The sequence below is a fragment of the Lampetra fluviatilis genome, chromosome 34, assembly GCF_964198595.1.
Source record: "Lampetra fluviatilis chromosome 34, kcLamFluv1.1, whole genome shotgun sequence".
Lineage (NCBI taxonomy): Eukaryota > Metazoa > Chordata > Hyperoartia > Petromyzontiformes > Petromyzontidae > Lampetra > Lampetra fluviatilis.
In genome coordinates, this window is record NC_136308.1 from 173,548 (window position 1) to 183,924 (window position 10,377).

General features: G+C 53.6%; 1 protein-coding gene across 2 annotated transcripts; it reads left to right on the forward strand.

The window, feature by feature from the left end:
• The first annotated feature begins 1,500 nt into the window (after window positions 1-1,500).
• Window positions 1,501-9,807, forward strand: WDR82 (WD repeat domain 82). Of its 2 annotated transcripts, none has more exons than XM_078872254.1 (10): window positions 1,501-1,630; window positions 1,947-2,134; window positions 2,395-2,492; window positions 3,523-3,589; window positions 3,871-3,970; window positions 5,287-5,403; window positions 5,760-5,915; window positions 6,204-6,273; window positions 6,912-7,054; window positions 7,745-9,807. In XM_078872254.1, exons 2-10 carry the CDS (start codon window positions 1,974-1,976, stop codon window positions 7,772-7,774), a joined length of 942 nt encoding a protein of 313 aa, XP_078728380.1. In that variant the 5' UTR covers window positions 1,501-1,630; window positions 1,947-1,973; the 3' UTR covers window positions 7,775-9,807. The 2 variants fall into 2 exon arrangements, with proteins under 2 accessions (XP_078728380.1, XP_078728379.1); XM_078872253.1 differs by having other exon boundaries at window positions 1,501-1,619; window positions 7,745-9,804.
• The last annotated feature ends 570 nt before the right edge of the window (window positions 9,808-10,377 follow it).

Sequence of the window (10,377 nt, forward strand, 5' to 3'; positions counted from 1 at the left end):
GTTTAGAATATTATATTGAAATTCTCTTATAAATACTTGAAACTTTGTAGTAGAACGAAGCAAAATGGACAGTACAATGATAACAATCATATATTCATTCCACAGAATGAAAAGCCCTGGAAGAATCATTAGAATCAAAATGTTTAATAACAATCATTCAAAAAATTTACAAAATGTATGCTTCTCCCATTCTCCAATGGAGCAGTGGCGGCTCCTGCAAAATCTCTCAGGGGGGGCAAATGTCTGGATGATTGATAAGGATAAGGTCCACCCATGCAATGGATAAATTAACAGCTTAAGCATGTAAAGGCAACTTCACTTCTTTAATATTAATGAAAAATAAAGTGACTCTTACAATACATCTTGTTTGTTTCTATACTCACTATTAAAACAAACCACTCAAGTTTATTTTATTAAAGATTCCACTTCCCTTCTACGTGACTTTACCGAAAGAACCAAGAAGATGATTCCCTGCAGTCACAAAAGCTTTAAATCGAAACAAATTATATTGTTGGATGAAACGTGCTTACGTATGATGACGTAAGCACGTATGATGACGTAAGCACGTATGATGACGTAAGCACGTTAGGGCGAGCCCTCCCGGAAGCCATAGAGAATGCATTGCAGCGCCCCCGTTCGAAAAAAAACATCTTTGAATGTAAGTCTATGGGACCACTCTGGCCGATTCTCAGCTGGAGGGAAATCGCCCAAAAAGAGGCGGTACTCCACAGAACGTAGCATGACGCTGATTGGACTATATCCAGAGGCACAGTGACGGCTAGCGTGACTCTGTGGTTGAATGACATTGGTGGTGCGTCGCCCAATCGCCCTAATGAAGAAACCGCCCCTGCAATGGAGAAGCAAAATTCTCTTTCACTGAATAAATAAAAGGTGACCTTAGTAAATTTAAATAATCAACTAGTTAATAATGAAAAATAATCAAAATTAATGTTATAACAATTATATTAAATTCATATTTATTTAAAGTTGCGCATTTTGATGTGACATCACATTTCTCAACCCCCTCCCCCTCTCGTCACACTTCGTCACAAATGTCTGACCCCCCTCCCCCCCTAGGTGCATGACGTCATTTATGGACGGCCCCTTAGCGAGCACCTATTAAGACCGGTACGGCGCACCTATGCGGGGTGGTGTGGCGAGAACAACGCCCGGTCGCCTTTGTCTCCCCAGTGGCGATGCCGACACACCGCTAAAGCCGAGTCGACCGAGCGTAGAGCCGAGACCCGTTCCGACATTCACCGCTGACGTCGGCTGTGGCCGCATTCGACCCCACGTGGTCGGGCGACCGCGTAGGGTCCCACTGCGCTCAGCCCGGCGCCACCGCTCCCCACTCACAGCGGGGCATGGCCCCCCTCCAGCCCCGCCCCTCCTTGGGCTCTGGCCCCCGCCTACCCCCCGCTTTAGCTCCACCCACTTTAGCCCCCTCCCCCCCATACTCTTCCGGAAGTAGTATCGTGACCTTTGAGCCCTCCGCGCGAGTTCCTTTCCGGTGCTGTTCGCGCGGGTGCGTGGAGGCGCGCGGACAGACGGATAGAGACACGGAGAGAGAGACACGAGGAGAGGGAGACACGAGGAGAGGGAGACACGCGGAGACAAAGGTGAGACAAAGGTGAGACACGGGGAGAGACACGGGGAGAGGGAGACAAAGGTGAGACACGGGGAGACAAAGGTGAGACACGGGGAGACACGGGGAGAGGGAGACACGGGGTGAGACACGGGGTGAGACACGGGGTGAGACACGGGGTGAGACACGGGGTGAGACACGGGGTGAGACACGGGGAGAGACACGGGGAGAGACACGGGGTGAGACACGGAGAGAGACACGAGAGACACGGGGAGAGGGAGACACGGGGAGAGAGACACGGTTTGAGACACTGGGGCCCTGAGAGACTCGGAGACGGCTGTCGGCTCCTCTCTCCACGCAGAGCCGTGACCCCCGAGCACCGGCAGCCATGAAGCTGACCGACAACGTGATGAGGAGCTTCAGGGTGGCCAAGGTTTTCCGCGAGAACTCGGACAAGATCAACTGCTTCGACTTCGCCCCCAATGGCGAGACCATGATCTCCAGCAGTGACGACGACTCCATCGTGCTCTACGACTGCCAGGAGGGCAAGTGAGTGCCGCGGGTCAGCAGCAGACCACCTCCATAATCACGAGCACCACCTCCATCGTCACGGTGGGAGATGAGGCGGGGTGGGGTTGATAGAATCGGCTCGGCTGTTTTGTGGCGAATCTTCGCGTGGCCGAGTGGTCATCGCGAGCCTCGTGTGAGTCTGGACGGGAGCACACAAAGGCCGCGCCGCGAGCCGAGGCTACCGTGACGGGTTCCCGACCCGCGGCGCCTCTAACGGCCCCGACACTCCTCTCCGTCAGGCCCAAGAGGACGCTCTACAGCAAGAAGTACGGGGTGGATCTCATCCGCTACACGCACGCCGCCAACACCGTGGTGTACAGCTCCAACAAGATCGACGGTACGGCCCGCCAACACCCCTCCGTACCCCGGCTCGCCAGAGGGTAGTATAGCAAGTAGACTGATCGCCATCTGTTTCCATCTGTACGGGGATAGAGGGTTGCCGCCTCGCACGCGTGGGCTTCAGTGTGGCTCTTCTGGATACAAGGTTCGTGTGTTATGCACGCGGGAAGAATGTGTGCGGTTCTGTCGAGAGGAGAGAAGGTGAACCCCGCCGGGGGTGGAGGAGGAGACGTGGAGCTGTGGCCGTCTCCTCCATGCAAGCGACCGGGAGATGAGACGCGTCGAGCGGCACTGCCACTCTTGCGAGGGTGACCTCGCTTACAGCGAGAACTATTTAAGAACGCAATACTCTACAAGCATTTACATTAAACAGACTCCACTACGTTAACATCACAATGTGAATTAGGCGGAGTAAATTATAAAATTGCATTTAAAATCATAGCATTGAGAAAAGGAAAGTGACGAGGTTAGGCAGGTAATGCAGAAGATTGCACAATCTCTGTGTTTGTTAATCAACACGACGACTTTGCGAGGCAGGAAACATTGATCCAATCACAAGAGAGTCACGTGCGTTTGTCACAAAGCCTCGTCACGGATTTATCTTGAGGCTTTTAGGGGAGTCCCAAGCAGTGAGGGAGCTGGGTAGAGGAGGAGAGGGCTTGCGTTGCTGAGATGTACAGCATGGATGAGAGGAGGCGTTGAAGCGGAGGGAGTGGATGGGATTGGGGTTTGCGAGAGGGTTGGAGGCAAGGTCTCGGTGGGTCTTGGAGTGGCGTTGCGTGTGGATTGGGAGGCGGGGTAGGGCTCCGGGGTTGGCCCCGAGCGTCGTGGGCCTCGGCTGTGGTGCTTGCCGAGAGGGGAGTCGCAGTGTCCGCTTTGACAGCGAGCGGGACAATCGTCGTGGCTTGCTGCTTGTTCCTGCCCGACCCTGACGGCTTGGTGAGGAGATCTGTGCATCTGCACTGCTGGGCTTATCGTGGAAGTAAACTTGACAATGCTCCGATATTAAGAAGCCTGCTTTGTTTCAGACACGATCCGGTACCTGTCGCTGCATGACAACAAGTACATTCGCTACTTCCCAGGACACACCAAGAAGTAAGTGCCGTGCTTCTTGCATGTTTAATCCTGCCATGTTGCACTTGATCCGCGCCTCTTTGCGAGGTGACCATTATCTATCCTGCAAGTGCGCGAGTGGTAAACGCTTGTGTGCGCGTGTATGTGTGTATGTCTATGTGTGTACGTCTGTGTGTGTTTGCGCGTGTACGTATGTGTGTGTATGTATGTGTGTGTACGTGTGTGTGTGCGCGTGTGTGTGTGTACGTCTGTGTACGTCTGTGTGTATGTGTGTGTACGTCTGTGCGTGTGACGTGTGGCAGAGTGGTTGCTCTTTGCATGTCCCCCGTGGATGATACCTTCATCTCCGCTTCGCTCGACAAGACCATCCGTCTCTGGGACCTGCGCTCCCCCAATTGCCAGGTGTGTGACTGCACACGCATAAACACAAAGATCCCCCATGTAGTCTGCACAGGCTGCTGGGGCAAGTGCTGTTAGCGAGCACCGATTGAGACCTGTGTGGTCAGAATCATGTCCGGCCAGATTTGTCTCCCCAATGCCGTCGTTTACGCACCATGCCAGGTACTCGTTTAAGGCCGAGTTCACCTCAGGGAAGCTTTGGAATTGTTTGGATGTCACTGAAATTAGTGGAGGGGTGAGAAGAGAATTGTGGTGAGGGAGTTTACAGATCCAGCTGGAGGGAGCGTGTAGAGTGGTGCTGACTTCTCCATGTGGATGGGTCTGGATGTTTTATGGAAGATGAGTGGCGAGGGGATGGAGCATGACAATGTGAGGTTTGAGATCTGGGAGCTTGGGGCGGTGATGCAGCCGAGTAGTAAGTACAGTACCACGTGTTCGTCACTTATTGCAGAGGCAGAGGCAGGTGGGTCGAATCAAGCTGCCGCCCTGATTATTACTGCAGGTGTAATAACCACAATACTCATACTGTCTGCTGCACAGTGGGCGTTAAATAACCTGCGACGACGTATGCCATTGTGTGCCGACGTCACTGTAGAAAAGAAAATTTCCCACACATTTAATTCGAATTATAGTAACCGTTGCGCCCTACTACGAGGCTCAGTGAGGCTTTCCTGGGTAAACAAGAATTAATATAAACGTCTGTGACCGGCGAAGAGAGACACCTGGGATCAGAGGAGGTGGCTGCTGCTGCAGTGATTTGTTGTTCATCTTGGAGTCGGTGACGCAGAGCAGCCAGGAGCTCGCAACGCCCGTGGCCGAGTGCGGACGACGAGGGGTGGATGCGGTCACGATAAGGCTGCTGCATGGAGCTGGGCTGCGGCTCTGGTGGCAGTTGTGGCTGCAGCTTCTCGCCATTCCGTTGCTCATTTACCCAGGGAGGCCTCACTGATTCTTAAGAAACTTTTCAGGAGGGTCCCCTGATAGGTTTTTGGAGTAGGGGCCACGATTTCAATGCATTTTCAAATTAAGTAATCTGCAGAGTAATCTTACAAATTTGGACCATGATGCTGGCACACAATAGCCTCCTCGGAGTGACGTCACAGCATCATTAAAGTCCACCGCGCAGTGGACGGCGTGGGGTGTTTGATGGACAACGCACTGGCAGTATTAACCAGGGTGGCCTGCCGAATTCGAGCCATGAACCTCTCTGGGCATTGCTAGCTGGGGCCGGTCGGGGAATCCGCGTGGAGGCAGCGTGGCCGGCCTGTGCGGTTGGTGGTCTGAGCTGGAGTCGCCGCGTCTCTGCTCCCGCGTCTCAGGGGCTGATGCACCTGCAAGGCCGCCCTGTGTGCTCCTTCGACCCCGAGGGCCTCATCTTCGCCGCGGGACTCAACTCGGAGATGGTGAAGCTGTACGACCTGCGCTCCTTCGACAAGGTCCCTGCCGCCCTGCAAACCCCTACACAAGGCCCTGCTGCAGTAGCGCTGTGTGTGTGCGTGATGCTGCCTGTGTGTGCATGCTGCCAGTGTGCGTGTGGCTAATGACCGTGATGGAGGTGTTATCGTTTTGGTGGTGGTGGTGGTGGCGGCGATGTTATTGATGGGGGTGGGATCATTGATATTTTAGGTAGCGGTGGTGATAGTTGTGTTGGCGGTGGTATTGTTAGCGGTGTTGGCGGTAAGTATTGTTGGTATTGATGGTGGCGATGGTCACTGTGTTGGTGGTGGTACTGTTGTTGGTATTGGTGTTGTGGTTGTTGCTGCGTTGCCATAGCGACTGCATGCCGCTGCAGGGCCCCTTCGCCACGTTCCGCCTGCAGCAGGACCGCACGTGCGACTGGACCGGCCTCAAGATCAGCAACGACGGCAAATTCATCCTCATCGCCACCAACGGAGGCGTGCTGCGTCTCGTCGATGCCTTCCAGGGCAGCGCGCTGCACATGTTCACGGTGAGGGCTGGGGTGGGCCACCGTCGCGGCCGCGCACAGCTGAGCCGCTCCGTACCTTCATTAAACTGCGTCACTGGAAACTCCCACCCTACGGAAAGTCTCGTATGCAAAGGTGTGGAGCAGGAGAAATCACGAGCAAGGCGTGCATTGTGAAGCGCTGTTGGCGAGTAGCGGCGGCGTCTGTGAAGGCCGGCACTGGACACAAGGGGACGGGTGACCAGCACCACAGCACTTGCCACAAAAGTCTGTTAAGGCCACACTGGGGTCTTTGTTGTGCCTGGGTTGCAGGGCCACACGAACAGCAAGGGCATCACCCTGGAGGCATCCTTCTCCCCCGACTCCCAGTTCATCATGACCGGTGAGAATTGCGCAATGTAATCCTGTACTGCATACTACTCAATTGGGATCATGCACAGTAGCAACATCACCCTGTTACTGTGACACACTTCACAGGACCTCCTGAGGGAGAGTTGAGACTCTGAAGCTTTCCAAACATGACCATTTGGATTTGAAGCTTTCGTGACTGCAGGGATTCATATTCTTGGTTCTTTCGGTAAAGTCACGTAGAAGGGAAATAATAAAATAATAATAGAAAACAATCAAATTCTCACGACGTTTCGACTGCAACACAAGCAATGATGATGATTGCTTGTGTTGCAGTTGAAACGTCGTGAGAATTTTATTGTTTTATATATTTATTGATTCCCTTCTACGTGACTTTACCAAGAATATGACCATTTGCCTTTGCAAATCGGTCAACGGGGGGGGGGGGGGGGAGTGCAGCTGCAGCAGAGCTCCTTTGTTGGTCGCCTCGAGCTTCGGGAGTGCTGCTGGGACCAAGCGTGGTCCCTCGCACGTGGGCCTCGTACGTTCCGGAGCCCGCTCTCCTGGGCGCACAGCGCATTCACAACGCTACCGCCACTCGCGATCGGTAACGACGAGAGGTTCCACGGAGCCGTGTCGTGACCGCTTGCGCTCGGCCCGCGCTGCGTGCAGGTTCAGAAGACGGGAAGATCCACGTGTGGCACACGGAGAGCGGCACCAAGGTGGCCATCCTGGACGGCAAGCACACGGGCCCCGTCACCTGCCTGCAGTTCAATCCCAAGTACATGATGGTGGCCAGCGCGTGCGCCAACATGGTGAGCATCGCGCGAGCCGTCACGGAAGTTCGCGATTCGTATCTAGCGGCCTCCCTGCTTGACACCGCCCGGCGTCTGCTCGTAAGCGGACGTTAAAGATCCTGTGGCAGCAGTCTCAGTGATAGGCCATTGTGTGCCGGTGCCATGGTCCATAAGGTAGTCCCGGTTGAGGATGTACGTGGGAATGGGTTCGTGCTTCCTCCCCGCACCAAGGGGGGACTGGGGTCACTCCCCTCGTCCCCCGGCTCTCGTGAGCCTCAAGGCGTCGGTGCTCCGCTCTCGTCTGCAGCCCTGCAGAGTCTGTGGTGGGAATTCTACATTCCCATGTTGGGGGAGAGTCTCTGCACAGGACAACCCCTGTTATCTTCCCCCTACACAAATCGGTATTTATTTTATCGACCCCTGAGGAATGACGGGCTGACGAAAGTCCCAACCAGGATGTGAGCTCGCCCCTCTGAGTGTGCGAGCTGTTCTCTCCGTCGACGTGCCAACGGGCCGTAGCTCGGCTCACTCGGGGTCGCAGGACGCGTGGAAATCGGCCCTCCTGCTGCAGCCACGACGCCCGCCTCGGGGAGACGTGCAACGGGACACCGGCTTCCTTCGCGCAGTGGACAAAGGGGCTTGAGCGCCGCGAACACGTACCGGTGGGATGTGATGGGCAGCATTGGTGTTCTCTCTCTCGCGCTGCAGGCTTTCTGGCTTCCAACCATCGACGACTGAGCAGCGCCACGGCTACCGCCGTTCGTTGGCAGAGCGCCCCGAGCGGCCGCGCTGCGACTACCGGACGTGTGCGCCGGCAAGATGAACCCTGGTGTGGGCGACTCCCGGCTTACGCCGCAGTCTCGCATGCGGTGCGCCCGAGGTGGAGGTGCAATGTCTTCACACGGCGCTTGTTCAGCTCCGCGGAATTTCTGGTTTCTCTCCAAGTTCAATTGTCGTCTGGAAGGCACCGCGGCCGTCGGGGCTGCGTCACAAACTGGACTTGCCTTGTCGAGTGTCGTTGGTCAACTAAACCGTAACTTTAATATTCTAGATTATAAAGATATTTTACAGGCAGTTTTTGCTCAATGCGTTTTAGTTATTTGTAAATGCGTTGGTTTTACAGGAAAGTGAGAATCAGTGGCTCAGGTCTGCAAGCTCGGTGGCATGCGTTGCTTTAGCCTTGGAGTTTGTGTTGATGTGAGAATTGCTTCCTTCAACAGTGGATGTGCGATCGCAGCTGCGGGCCACCCACGGGCCTTCTTGGTTCGGTCCGTATCACACTTGTTACGCCAGGGGGCGTCCTCTGTTGCTGAGGGCATGCACCCAATGCAGGGGGGTGGGGGTCGTGCTGTTATTGGGGGACCATGCTGTGGAATCTGGGAGACTTGAAGCAAGCTAACCATGTGGATTCCCTGCCAAGCGGAGACTGCAAGTGTTTGGTGTTACAATAGCATTGGCAGTGATAACCTCTTGATCTTGTCAAACAATGCCATGTGGAGAAGGTGGCTCTTACCAATACTGAAGCTGCTGTGCTTAACAGCATGTGGTGCATCGCCTCTGCCCCACAGGTCGTGGTGCATGGCCTCCGTGTGCCAGAGGCTGTGTGCTCAACACAGCCTGTGGCACACGCATTGCATGCACCACTCTTATCCACACTTATTGTTAGGGTTGTGCCCACAGCTTTTGTTTGCTGTAGCAAAAACATTTTTGTAACATCTGCAAGGTATTTTGTAACCGTATTTCTCCTCGTTAATGTTTAGAATAACTTAAAACCGGCGAGTGTTCATTTTGCAACAAATTCATGCATGAAGACACGGGTGAATGTTGACCGTATACCGCCTGGTTGTCACGCTGAAGCACGGTGTTTTGTAAATATTACGAGTCATCAGGCGAAGGCAGCCTGTGGCGAGGATGCAGTTGGCTCACTGGCTGTGGAATAGGACGGATGTGCTCCGGGTGGGAGCAGCAGCGAGCTCCAGCTCCTCTTGCATGGGGGGGGGGGGGGTGGTTTGTGCAGTAGGGATGTTGTGTGGGTGGCTACCGTCACAGCATTTCACCGCTGAGGAGTGCGAGCTTGGGCCGGTGAAGTGGACCTCTGGGGGTGCAGGCCCCAGCGCCGGCAGCTCCTTTGTGGCGCCGGGCCCGGGGTGGCCTTGTGAGTGAAACTTGGCTGCTGTACGGAGCTAGTTGCCACAATCTGTGAGCATCCCAGGCTGAACCCACAGTACATGATTACAAACATCGAGGTCAAGCACCGACTTCTGTTTCAACTCTGTCACATTCTCAATTTGAAACTTTAATCATTTATACTGCCACACGGCTGACGCTGCATCCAGAAGCTGCTGTGATGCGATTACAGAGAGGTGACCACTGCGCTATCACAGCTATATTCAGATATTAAAATATTGGTCACCAAATTTGTATTGCAAATTGTAAACTGAAGTGATTTATTTAACATAAAATGTTCAGCGAAGTCCTCCCCCGATAGCTGTGCTGTGTGCCACATCCTCCAGCTCCTAATTTAGTTTCTCACGGAGTGCTGGGCCATGGCCGGTTATGCCCTCTCATTCCGGGTGCAGATACATCTTGATGCCTGTGTTACTGTTTTATGCTTCTCAGATGTTCTGAAAAGTGTAACTAAACCGTGTAATATAATTGGTAATTTTTTATTTTTTTCAATAAAACGTATTATCAGACAGCTATGACCCGTTTCATTTGCATGTCCTTAATTTTCAGTCAAGTTTTGCAAGAGATTTCAACTCCTGAGTTCACAGCCCACTCTGTTCCATTGAGAGCCCCAAAAAAGGAAATGCAAGACGTCAGACTTTGGTTCCCTCCGCTGAATGTCGATCCGCGGTTGCGTTAATGGTCCCTCGCTTCAACATCTCCCTGCTGAGACGAGCGTGGCGCCATCTCAGTGGTGACCCTGAGCCATTGGCATGAAATGTTCCACGCGTTGTTAGCATCCACGTCATCCTTAAAAATAACAACACGGTTGTTCGCGTCGCTGTGGAGAATATAAACAAATGAACAGCTGTCCCTCCACATAGAGCTCATTTAACTATCCCTCCTGCATGATATCTGTGAAGAGGAACTTCATAGCCCATGGGGATTACTCCTCCAGTCTAAAGAATCTGATGTTTTTTTTACAACTCATCAGCCACACGGCCTTCGGGAAGTTTATGATTTTAGCAGCATTGGTTCAACACGAGCAAACTGCATCCCTTTGGACGTTGAGTGTCTCATCAGAAGCCAGGCTCGCTTGAACCAAAGATAGTGAACTGCCAGATGTTTGTAGGCAAGGACCCTGTGGGGTCCGAGTTCGACGCATCCATGAGGCA

Bases quoted from the DNA above. Each gene is read 5' to 3' on its own strand.
- WDR82 (XM_078872254.1), top strand. From the start codon at position 1,974: ATGAAGCTGACCGACAACGTGATGAGGAGCTTCAGGGTGGCCAAGGTT. The intron at 5,404-5,759 runs GTCCCTGCCGCC...ATGCCGCTGCAG, and splicing joins ACCTGCGCTCCTTCGACAAG to GGCCCCTTCGCCACGTTCCG. The intron at 5,916-6,203 runs GTGAGGGCTGGG...CCTGGGTTGCAG, and splicing joins GCGCGCTGCACATGTTCACG to GGCCACACGAACAGCAAGGG.